This window comes from Bos taurus, chromosome 15 (assembly GCF_002263795.3).
Source record: "Bos taurus isolate L1 Dominette 01449 registration number 42190680 breed Hereford chromosome 15, ARS-UCD2.0, whole genome shotgun sequence".
Lineage (NCBI taxonomy): Eukaryota > Metazoa > Chordata > Mammalia > Artiodactyla > Bovidae > Bos > Bos taurus.
The window spans coordinates 76,688,894-76,701,448 of NC_037342.1; the positions used below are offsets into that span (position 1 = coordinate 76,688,894).

A 12,555-nucleotide genomic window follows, 5' to 3' on the forward strand; every position below is an offset into this window, starting at 1 on the left:
ATGACAGCCTCCTCACAACATTCGGGCTTAGAGACCCTCACACTGGGCTGCTGTGGCTCTCCACTCTCCACTCCCACCCTGAGCTACAAGGTAGGTGCCTTCCTTGTGTTACCCTCCTCCTGGCTTTATGACTGGATCATTAGGAAAGGGAAGCAGAGGAAGAAGAGAACGATTTTTAAAAAACACGTAGTTTCTCTTTGCTCAAAAGTCTCTAATGACTTCCGATAACACTGAAAATCCACACAACTCACCCCAGGGCTTTTAGGCTCTCTATGACCTGGTCTCTTCCACCCCTCAAGCTTCACCCTGTACCATTCTCCTTCTCCCACCTACGCTCCAGGCACGCCGGCCTGCGCTGTTTGTGAGCACACCAAGGTCGTTCCCACTCTAGAGCCTTTGTACTAGCTGTCCTCTGCTCGAAGCCCAGCTACCCATCTAAGTAACTAGTACTTAGTTCCCTCTCTCCCATTGCCCCATTTGAGTTTTATTTGCACAGTAGTTACTATTGATAGTTTGTGTTTGTCTCTGTCCACTAAAATCTAAGAAAGCTCCATGAAAGCTGGTTACTACCCATTGCTATGTTCCAGCCTCAGGTGAAAGAATGCAGTTGTAAAAAGCAAGGCTCTATTAGAGGTCTACCCTATAGAGCTTCCCTGGTGGCTCAGAAGGTAAAGCGTCTGCCTGCAATGCGGGAGACCCAGGTTCGATTCCTAGGTCAGGAAGATCCCCTGGAGAAGGCAATGGCAATCCACTCCAGCACTCTTGCCTGGAAAATCCCACGGACAGAAGAGCCTGATAGGCTACAGTCCACGGGGTCGCAAAGAGTTGGACACGACTCAGCGACTTCACTTTCACTTTCGATAGAGCAAGCTCTATCCGCGTGCTCTATGCAGCAAGTGATGTCTGAGAGTGGTCCCGTGCGCTTTTCTCATCAGGGTGACACTGAACACTGCCTGCCTCCCCCAATACTGTACTCAGTGTGCAGCCACCTCTATTACTGCCTCTACAGTCATCTGTGGAATTACCGTCATGGGCAATACCACCATTACCTGTGTCAGAGCTTGGATGCTTGTGTTGATGTCACCACTGGCTACTTGGGAGATAATAAAATTGATTGTGGATGCTGTATTACTGTGCATATCATCAAAGTGTGGAGAAACAGCCCGGATCCTAGAGAGCAGAGCAGAGGAAAACATTCAATTATTACAAGGTATCCTATTGAGTTGGAATTACGCAATTCCCCACTAGATCCATGTTTCAGTAAGGAACCACTATTAGCCAGATAGTAACCTATTCTAAAGGAAATCAGTCCTGAATATTCATTGGAAGGACTTATGCTGAAGCTGAAACTCCAACACTTTGGCCACCTGATGTGAAGAACTGACTCATCTGAAAAGACCCTGATGCTGGGAAAGATTGAGGGCAGGAGGAGAAGGGGCCAACAGAGGATGAGATGGTTGGATGGCATCACCGACTCAATGGACATGAGTTTGAGTAAACTCCGGGAGTTGGTGATGGACAGGGAGGCCTGGTGTGCTGCAGTTCATGGGGTTGCAAAGAGTCAGACACAACTGAGTGACTGAGCTAAACTGAATCTATTCTAATAAGTTCTAATTGCACAGAGAACTCTTTTTAATATGTACACTCCGATGATCATGAACTGCTTATACTTAAATGGGTTAACTTACTTGGGCTCAGGAATAAGGACTGGTTCAAAAATGTCATCCAGTTTGTGCTGAACAAGCTCTGGCATTTCACACCGCACTGTACCACTGTCATTCTCAATCTCATCTAGGTCCAGCTGGAATTCTCGGCGAACCATCTGGGCTGCCTCAGGATGCCCACTCATGCTTCGGGCTTGGCTAAGGGAAGCAAAAGGAGGCTCCTGAACTAAAAGAAAGAGACTTCTGAACCTAAGGGCAAGAGTAGCACTGCCAACCGCCCCAAAGCTGTAAGACAGATGTTCAACTTCTGGTTTCAGCCCCCCTGAATGATTTAAATCCTTGCCTTTAAGCAAGTGTCTTCAATGGGCAACAATGTTGGTTCATGAATATCCTGAGAGAGTAGATTAACTTGTACTTACAGTACTGCCAAGTTATAAGTATTCTCTCTAGTTCACTAAAACCAACCAACCTTGTACTGCTATTCCAGTTGCAGCAGTAAATAATAAAAGAATATTTATATTGACTCAAAGGTCACGACTTCTGGGCAAAAAACTAAGAAATATCTAGACTGCCTGGATCTTTTCCACCAATTTAACCAGTGTTTATGTTTTTCTAATTACAAGCATCATCCCATGCAGTGTTCAATAAATTTTATACTTCAGGGACAATCAACTCTTTTTAGGAATATTCACTCTTGACGAGTTGGGACCAGCATTACATCTAAGCAGTAGATATTCAGTTTCCAAATTCAAATTGGTTAAAATTATACTCATGATATGACCCAAAATAGATTTGTCTTGCTTAGAAGGCAGTTTTTTGAGTCCCTAAGCCAATTCTGGGTTGCATGCATTTTACTCAGCTTTATGAGAAGAACAGGAACCTGTGCATGACCAAACATTGCACAGGGAAGAAGGTGAACCAACGCTTTGGCTGCATGGCGTTGAGCTGACACCTCTGCTAGCCAGTGGACTTTCAGGGAAGGCTTGACTCGTGGCCACTTGGACACCCTCCACCCTGGTTATAAACTCTACACCAGTAGCCCTCCAGAGGGGATGAATCCAAGTCAGAAGTTAGAAAGATATAAGAGCCCTGCTAATGAGAAATTAGCAGGCAGTACTTACATCCTATAAGTGCGATACATAATTCTGTCCACGGAAAAGCAGTGAAAGAAGGCACAAGACTATTTAGAAGTGGTTTTGAGACAAAGACAATGAAGACTGAAGGATTAAACATTTGGTTACAAGACATATACCCAGACACTGTGTCATGCATGATAATGGCTACAAGAACTCAAGATTATGTTATAGGATAAGCTCTGAGCACACAGAGGCAAAGTCCACAGAAATACCCTCCGACAAGCATCTCAACCCACATACTTGAGTTTGGAGGACATGTCCTCAGCTGGTCCCTTGCGCAGCATGTTGGTGTTGGAGCTTATGCTCTGTGTGCGCTGAGGTTTCTCTTCCACCTGTTTTACTGGTGCAGCCGAAGGCCTTTTTGCTGACCGCTTAATCCTCTCCTCAAGCATGCTCATATCTTTTTCAGAAAGCTGTTAATACAATCCATATTTATTAACTCACCTCTCTACTAGAATTTCAGAGAATTAAAAACATCATATGGTGGTTTAGTCACTAAGTCGTGTCTGACTCTTATGACCCCATGGACTGTAGCCCACCAGGCTCCTCTGTCCATGGGATTCTCCAGGCAAGAATACTGGAATGCGTTGCCATTTCCTTCTCCAGGGGATCCTCCCGGGTTTCCTGCATTGCAGGCAGATTCTTTACTGAGTGAGCTATGAGGGAAGCCCAAAAACCTCATATAATCTTCATATAATTGGAAGACCCAAGAATTAATTTCCATTTTCATGCTGAAGCAAACAGAATCTCCTAGGTTAGGGTATGTTCACTTTCAAACACTACCTATACTTTAAAATCAACTGCTGCTACAACCTGACTTGCTTTAGTAAGAGAAGATATGAAACAAGGAAAGGATACAAAAGGAAAGATCCCATGAATAACTACAAATAAAAAGGTCAAGAATTAAACAAAACTTCCTCATTTTTGTGGTATCACCACTAAACTAGTGGTGTGACTACGGGCAAGAAGCTTCACTTTTGGTCATCTGTAAAATTCCCATCTGCTTTATCTCCTTCACTGGCCTCACAGTGAGGATTAAATGAGATAAATGTAAATAAAAATATACAAGCATAGGGTAAATATATGTGCTACTAAGAGGTAACTAGAGTGAAGAACAGGTCCAGTCACGGTAGTGATTGGCTCAGAGGAACTAAGGAGTCAAAAACAGAACCTTCTATATTTGGAGAGTCTGGCTCATGGCTCAAGACCCTTTTGATCTGACAGGTATCAGAATCCACATTATACATAAGTACTTGTTCACTAAAAAATAAATGCAGTAAAAATTATCAAGGAGATTGCCAGGCACAACTTAAATTCCCAGACTAGCTTACATTTCTTGATTCAAAAATAGTTTTCATCTAAAGCAAATTGGTAAGAGGAGAACGCTCAGAAAGAAAATCTAACTTCCAGTACAATACAGCCTTAAGTGTCCTAAAGTAATCAGATGCGTCGTCAAGGGTTTATATGGATTTCAAGATGTATCGAGAGGTTGAATTTTAATAAAAAGTGGTAAAAACTTACGAGTTGAGATGGGACAAAATTTGTCACCTACATGATCTTTCAATTCACAACATGCTGAAAATGCTCAGAGAAAAGTGACTCACGGTTCCAATCAACTTGAACACTTGATCCCCGTGTACATTGTACACCGTGACGATGGTGTTGAGCGCAGCATTGCGCACAGCATTGTCACGGTCTCCTATGTGAATCGCTATCTCCTTTAAGGCTTTTCCTGGGGTTGGTTGGCAAACATTCATGCCATAGGACTCGACCAGACACCCCAGTTCTTCCAGGCACTCTGATGGGGAAGAAAGGCTAGATTAAGGACACTCAACACACATTTGGCACAAAGACCTATCTTTACTGGATACATTTCCCTTGGCATACATGAAGGGCTAAAGTTTTACTCTGGCTCTCCCTTGAATTTCTTCTCGTTTATTGCCGTCTACAAAATATACAATGAAACAACGGTGCTGTAGCAAGTACTCCTAGAAGGGATGCCTGTGAGTCAGATGGCCCCTGTGCACTTGACTTTGTCACCAGGGAGGTACTGGGTGCTGCCTGTATCACCTGATACTGTGGCTCCACCAGTGTGCAACTCATCACTCTCACAGTCCAAATCAGAAGGCTGGAACCAAGAAATTTCCTGGTTCCTCTATAAACTACTTCTTTGAGAGGTCACTGTTGCAGACACAGGCATCAATCAATAGTTGCTTTACCTGCTCTCTGCTTGGAGTTTTTGGATTTGGTTCCTTCCATGATGAAAGGGAACATCTTGCTGGCTGGGTAGACAAGGCACATCCGGTTCAGGATGGCACGGACATCTTTACGAATGACATCCTTTGGTTCTCCGACCTGGTCAACAAGGAAAATAATAATAAAGTGAGGCACTGTCTGAGTAGCAAAGGCACCCCCTTGTGTGTTACTACATCTTGAAAGAAGAAAATGAGTGGTGGAAGGTTATCATCATACAACAGATGGAAGACGGGAGAGGGAATAAAAATACAGGAACTGAAGTAGCTGGGAACTTGAGTAATCTTCCAGAGTGAGAACAATGCATTACCTTGAGGATGAGATAGGGGATGAAGGAAGATGCTTCGTTCTCAGTAAGATGATATTCCTCATCACTTAGCAGGGTGAAGAGCAATTTTAAATATTCTAGGGTTTTCATGAGGACGCTTGTATTGGTGTCAAAAAACCGCAACGTAACCCACTTTAAGATAAGATCCAGGCAACCAATGACACCCTCTTTTTCGCTCTCCAAGTGCTTAAAACAAAACAATACAAACCCCCACAAATTAAGACTGTGTAAAAATTTAATTTCTATTAGGCAATTAACTCTTAAATTTTACTACAGTCCAAAAAAAAGATGATAGATTTTTAACCCTCCATTTAAGACCCCAAACTATAGACATGTAGTCATTTATTCAATCAGATTAATAAGAAAGCTGTAAGAACAGAGGACATGGTATATTCTAGTTCCTTCTAAGTCATGCAAACTTCTAATTATTTCTCAGAGCTCAGTATTTTCACACGTCCAAGATTCACGCCCACTTATTTTGTTGCAAACTTACATCAACCATGACAGCAAGGGCCTTGTTATGATGCTGAAAGTCTGAGTGAAACATCTCATCTTGTAACCATTTAGCTACACAGCTAGACATCTGAGTTTTTAACTGCTCGATGTATTCATCCCGTGGAGTAGTAAAATTCCACTTTAGTACCTGAAAAACAAACAAACAAAAAAACGAACAGTGAAAGGGGCTGTAAGGGGTTCAACCGAAATGCACAGAGACGTTCTATTCAAAGCAGCTGCAGGAATCAACTTAATAGGATATTTTAAAATTCACCAAGATTAATTTGTAATTAAATATGAATGCAAAGTGCACTTTCAATCTGTCATACTCTGGAAGCTTAATTCTGAAAATCTTTTAGGAATAGAATTTTCAGCAATTTTTACTAGAAAAATCAACGCTCTGTTACTGTATAACATGGTGAATACTGTTGGCATAATTTTAATAAAGGGAAAATTTGAAATGTGTATAAAAAATTTTAATGTACATACTAGTCTAGGCATTTATTATAAATATACTTACATACATGCACAAATTGACATTCAAAGATGCCTATGGTTGTATAGTTTATAAGAGCAAATACTAGAAGCAACTTCTAATGTTTAACATAGTGGGTTGAGGTATGTGTACCTGTAAAGACAGGTGCACACATACGATGTACCAATAAACTGAAAGCACATACGTGTACACATATGGAACAATCTTCAAGACAGTATTTCAAATACCATTAAAAGAAAAAAGTAAGATTCAGAACAAAGAGTATGGCATGTTCCCACCACTTGTGTATAAGGAAAGCTATGTATTTATACATATGTGATTGTATAGGAACGGAATATTATTATTTTTAGAGTAATAAATTAAAAAACTGGTATTTTCCCTGTTCAGGGAGACTGGAATAAGAGATATGCTTCTCATACTTTCTATACTTTTTTTGCAATTTGAATTTTTAAAAAATTATGTGTTTTGAAAAAAATTTTAACTGATTAATAAAACCAAAACATCAAAAGATAAATTACTGAACTAGCCATATATAGTTATCAAACCTATCTTTTAAGGTATCAGGTACAAGAAAGATTAAAGGAGTGGCATATTACATATGCGTTAATTGATAAAAATCAATGACTACTTCCCAGTCTTTGATTCTAAACAAAATAAAAACCCTACAAACCCACCAACCCCTCCCCAAAACTTCTACTTCTTTCTACTGGGAGACAAAAAGGCAACAGCTCCATTCCATAGTTTCTTTGGTAGGAATTAATGCTGTAGGATTTAATACTTCCATAATGTATTCTTAGAGAAACAAGATATAATTCACAAGCAAAAGATTTATTAGATATTTCACAATGATACGAATTTCAGACAGAAACTTTAATTCTTGATTATAAAACAAAGCAAAAACAAGCAAAAACTTCCTGAAGACTTTAATTCTTTCCTTACCTTTAGTCCTTTCTCATCTTTCATCCTTTGCTCCTTTCCATTTGGAACAACAATAAAAATAGGACCGGATTTGTCGTCATCCTCCTTTAAGCTGGTTTTGCTCGGAACTTTCTTTCCTTGTGCAGTCTACAACCAAGGTGCAGGGGATACTGATTAGACAGATTACTACTCCTTAGGACTCACTGTTGCTGCCTATTAAAGGGTGCCATGTAAACCAGACATCTTTCTATATCATATTCCAAATGAAAGAAACTAATGAACAGAATCTTGCATGTGATATGTTTGTGTACAGGTTTTCTAGAAATGTTTCTGACAGCAGGCTTAAGTAACTGTTGTTAGTGCTTGCGCTGGCATGTGATATGGTTGGAAAAGCTCTATCAAAGGTCTGGGTCACAGGTTATTTTTGTTTACTAGACAATTCTTTAAAAAGAATTGAGAGATAAGTGACATACAAAACTATGATTTTTCCAGTAGTCATGTGTGGATGTGAGAGTTGGACTATAAAGAAACCTGAGCGCCGAAGAATTGATGCTTTTGAACTGTGGTGCTGGAGAAGACTCTTGAGAGTCCCTTGGACTGCAAGGAGATCAAACCAGTCCATCCTAAAGGAGATCAGTCCTGGGTGTTCATTGGAAGGACTGATCTGAAGCTGAAACTCCAATACTTTGGCCTCCTGATGTGAAGAGCTGACTCATTTGAAAAGACCCTGATGCTGGGAAAGATTGAGGGCAGGAGGAGAAGGGGATGACAGAGAATGAGATGGTTGGATGGCATCACCGACTCAATGGACATGGGTTTGGGTGGACTCCGGGAGTTGGTGATGGACAGGGAGGCCTGGCGTGCTACAGTTCACGGGGTCACAAAGAGTTGGATACGACTGAGCGACTGAACTGAACTGAACTGAATGGCAGTCACACATTTAATACCACTTAGTTGAGAAAGCTCTTCTGTTTCTCTGCATATAAAATCTCTATCACATCATTCTAACCCAAGACACTTTGAGAACCTGCTTCTAGAGAAAACTGCTGAAACATTTTAAATACTTAAGTTACTAAAGTGGCTCTTAAAAATAATCCAAGATTTAGAATCTTTGTATCAGATGGAAAGAAACTGTGAACATATAGTATACATATTTAAGGTAAAATTTGAATTTCATTACTGGAATTATTATTATAATAAATGCAGCAAAAGTCTGCTATTTCCAGTAGGCCAGCATTTCTTTCTATTTCAAAGACTGAAGCCATTTAGTCAAAACAAATAAGAGATGAGTTATGTCCAATTGCTTCATAAACTGCAGAAGTCTGAAAAAAAAAGTGGCATTAAGAATAGAGTCAAAAACGACTTTAAAGCACTTGTGATCAAAAAAGTAAAATCAGCACTTGTTAAACATGGGATGAGGAGAGGGAGGAGGACAGGAAAAGAACAGTTTCACTGGACAGTTTGGAAGATAATTACCCATTTAAATTAACTCACTGAACTGAAGGACCCAAGCACAGGGAAGGAAAATGAGTAATTAATAGTTAGAAGAACAGCCACAGGATGGCCCTTCTATAATGGGGATATAACAATAAATGTACTGGATAATAAAACATGTCCTCCACTGACACATTTGCATCAGTTACATATAGTTAATAGTTTTCTCTAGATTTATTATTGATTGCACAGTTCTGCAATTTCCCTTTTGTAAATATAAAATAGTCAATACTCTGAATACAGTGACAAGCTCTGAATCTTGATACAGAAATCGATGACAATTTGCTGTGATTAAAAAACTTAATTAAATGAAAAGACACCCAAGGATATTTAAGGCTGAGCATTTGAAAACATTTCTTTAAACTTCAATTCTGCATGCATGCTAAAAGGACTGGTGATCCATAAAATCTCACTGGTGTGGGGACAGAAGGTCCTTTGAGTATAATTAGAACACTTTGTTGTATGATGACTTAACAGCCAAATGTGAAGTTGCTTACTACTGAAAATCTCCCCCAAAGACCCGGATGACAGAAACCTTTGCAGTAGCTCTTGAGAACAGGATGCCTCTGTTTTATAGCATCATTAAAAGTCAGCCACAGAAAGCTGTACAAGCACTTCATAGATAATATCCCTTCATATGTAGTGTATTTCTTAAAAGAACGACTTAGTGTAAAGAAATATTTAAAAGAAACTCTACACTTAAGCTGCAGAGTTAACATACCTTTGTTTTAGAGGAAACTCCTAGAGCCTTGGCCTTTTTCGGATCAGGCTTGGAGTCTAGAGTGCCAGAAACAGAATCTTCAGCAGGTGCTTTGAGAAAAGAAAAACACATACTGTAAACACAAACTGTAACTAATATCACTATGTTCTGAGCAGGTTCAAAATACAATGATGGTGAGAAAGCCTACAGTTTTAAATGTATCCCTTTCTAAAGTGTTTTTAATTAGATTTTTTCCCCCTAATCTTTTTTTCTCCACAATTTCCTTTAAGCACAACCTCATGAAATTAGTTCAGAAAACCTACATCTGCTTTATCAACACTTAAACTGTAGTTTAAAAACTATTTTCTAAATAGCAATTAAAAATTAATATTAATTTTAAGCAATTAATAGCAATTAAATCCGTCTACCTTTTTGCTAGACGGATAAGAGAAGGGTTTATCACCTTTGAAACCATAGGAAATCGTATATACCAATAACAAGATTCCAGTAGATGTTATAACTGAATATACACTTTGATACTAACAATTTTACACATGTAAACTTTTTAACTTTTTAGCACCCCACTAAACAGATTATTGCTTTGTTTAAGCACTAAGTCTAGAAGAGCAGTGGTTACAGGTTAGTGTTCTGTTTATGTTATGGAATTTTAACATTAGGATGAAGAAGTCAAGAATTTTTCCTTGACAAAGTTGAATAAATATTTGAATGCTGCTTTTTTTGTTGTTGTTGTGACCAGTGGGGATTGAACCAGTACCCCTTGCTTCAGTGGAAGTGTGGAGTCCTAACCATTGGACTGCCAGAGAATTCAGTAAATATTAGAATCGATCAGCAAACAGACAAGTGCAAGGGAAGGAGAACTCGTTTGTGAATAAGGAGGCAGAGTCCTCTGCTGGTTCAGACACTGACAGGCTGTTTGGCCCTGTGTAAGTCACTTAACCTTTGGTATTCCCTGTCTGTTAATAAAGGAGATTCAGCTAGATGGCCCCAATTCCCCTTCCAACTATAATATCTAATAGCAGAAAATAGTTATGGAAAGCTTAAAAATTGAGCACTTGCTTTCTGGAGTATTCCACTGTACTACTCCAAAACTGCTTTTTGGAGCTGGAAATCAAGTTAATTATCTTCAAACCCTCAGCACAGTTACTGGCAGAAAACAGGCAACTTGAAGAGTTGGAGGGAAGGCTTGGGATCTAAGCCATGAGAAACCATGATTTAAAAACGAAGGTTGGATTTCTTTAAGAGTTCCCTCGCTGTTTTAATTCCCCTATAACCCATTCAAAATGAAGTTACCTGAGGCAGGCTGGAATTTGGCTGGAGCTGACCCTCCCACTGGTCTGGATGTTGCTTTAGCAGGTGCAGTGGGCTTGGCTGGCATGTTAGCTTTGGCCTTCTCTAACATGGCCAACACCTGATCTTTAGAAGTTGGCTAGGGAGACAATATAATAGAGGTGAGAGGCCACAGAAACGATATACCCATACTATGCTCACTAACAGATCTGCTGTCAAACCAATCTTTGAGCTCCTGGTTTTGAAATACCAATGAAGGGAGGCAGCACATAGTGCAAGGGAAGTAACACATTATGAAGTCACACTAAGGTAGCTGCCATTCTAGAAGGTCACAATTTTCATCCCTGCAAAGCCAGCAGATTCCTTAGAAGTTCTACACTACTAAATATTTGATCTGTGCTCTCATTGGGATTTCAAGTTGAAACTCATAGGAGGTAATATGATCTTTTGCCTCTATAAATTCATGTTCAATATTTTTCTAATGGCTTTTAACAGCAGCAATAACAAGCAGAAGTACTTTTAGTTTCCCAGTAGCCTTGGCCATTTTCTCATATCCTAAGTGCATCATGAAGAACGGCAAGGCGTCCTGGGCCTTCTTTCGCACGTCTCCATTGCGGTCCTCAAGGCAGGAATAGAGCTGGGGAACACAAAGGATAAGGTCTGTGGGGGTGGAACGGAGAGTCGGTAGTTTCTCAGCCAGCCAGCCCAGAAGCTGTCAAAAGAAGTAAAGACCAGTTATATAATTTGTGTAGAAAACTGTTATTATTTCTGATCTTAAGCTTAATGATTTCATCAGGGCCAAACACTGAATTAGTTCTCACACTACAATTTTCCAATATGAAATCAGTTATTTTCTTGTTCAATGAAATAATAAATTTGCAATGCTGACAATCAGTTAAAATAAGGACAAAGTTTTTTGGACCATATTTGAGCATTAAGCTATAAAGTTTTAATTGTTCTAAATAAAGAGTCGGACACGACTCAGCAACTGAACGGAACTGAATGAATTTTAAAGAAGAAAAACTTTCTATTTCTTTTTTTTTTAATTCTAAGAACTATTCAGCTAGAGAAGATCCAAAATATTTATTTGATCAGAAGATGACAAGTTCTACCAGGACTTCTGTTTTCTGCTTCACATAAGAGTTTTTTCCTATACCTCTAAAATAATTCATATTTGTATTTATTTTCAATTGAAATATTTATCCAGATGATTGCAGTTTCACATGCACTTCTAAGAAATAATACAGAGAGATCCCATGCACTCTTTATTCCATTTCCTCCAACAGCAGCCCTTTATGAAACTATAACCACCAGGATTCTGACATTGATACAATCCACTGATTAGATTGTTCCAGTTGGACTTTTTCTCATTTGTGTATGTGTGTATATTTAGTTCTCTACAATTTTACCATGTGTTAATGTATCCACCACCACTGTCAAAATTTTGAATAGTTCCATCCCAAGAATCCCACATGTTGCCTCTTTTATAACCACACTCACGTCCCCTCCTCCTCCTCTCTAATCTCTGGCAACTATTAATCTGTCATCTATTTCTAAATCACGAGATTTCAAAGTTATCTAAATGGAATCATATATAATATGGAACTGTTTGGTACTGGCTTTGTCACTCAGCACAATTCCTTGGATATTTAACTGACTTGCTGCATGTATCAGTGATTTATTTCTTTTATTGCTGAACAGTATTACATATATGGATATATAATAGTTCGTTTAAATATTCACTTGTTGAAAGATATCTGTTT

General features: G+C 39.3%; 1 protein-coding gene and 1 non-coding gene across 6 annotated transcripts in view; both read right to left on the reverse strand.

Annotated features, from left to right (window-relative positions):
• The window catches only part of CKAP5 (cytoskeleton associated protein 5), a 104,941-nt gene that overhangs the window by 14,635 nt on the left and 77,751 nt on the right, over window positions 1-12,555 (reverse strand). For all 5 annotated transcript variants that reach the window (XM_005216463.5, XM_059874786.1, XM_059874787.1 and 2 more), the window contains 11 exons: window positions 11,310-11,504; window positions 10,796-10,931; window positions 9,506-9,594; window positions 7,312-7,437; window positions 5,875-6,024; window positions 5,364-5,567; window positions 5,020-5,155; window positions 4,405-4,598; window positions 3,041-3,213; window positions 1,689-1,862; window positions 1,050-1,170 (listed from right to left, as the gene is read on the reverse strand). In XM_005216463.5, coding sequence (XP_005216520.1) covers window positions 1,050-1,170; window positions 1,689-1,862; window positions 3,041-3,213; window positions 4,405-4,598; window positions 5,020-5,155; window positions 5,364-5,567; window positions 5,875-6,024; window positions 7,312-7,437; window positions 9,506-9,594; window positions 10,796-10,931; window positions 11,310-11,504 — 1,698 coding nt within the window. The remainder of the gene's footprint in view (window positions 1-1,049; window positions 1,171-1,688; window positions 1,863-3,040; window positions 3,214-4,404; window positions 4,599-5,019; window positions 5,156-5,363; window positions 5,568-5,874; window positions 6,025-7,311; window positions 7,438-9,505; window positions 9,595-10,795; window positions 10,932-11,309; window positions 11,505-12,555) is intronic.
• LOC112441674 (small nucleolar RNA SNORD67) lies at window positions 4,803-4,913 on the reverse strand. The gene has a single exon (XR_003029539.1). It is a non-coding gene; the product is annotated as a small nucleolar RNA SNORD67 (small nucleolar RNA).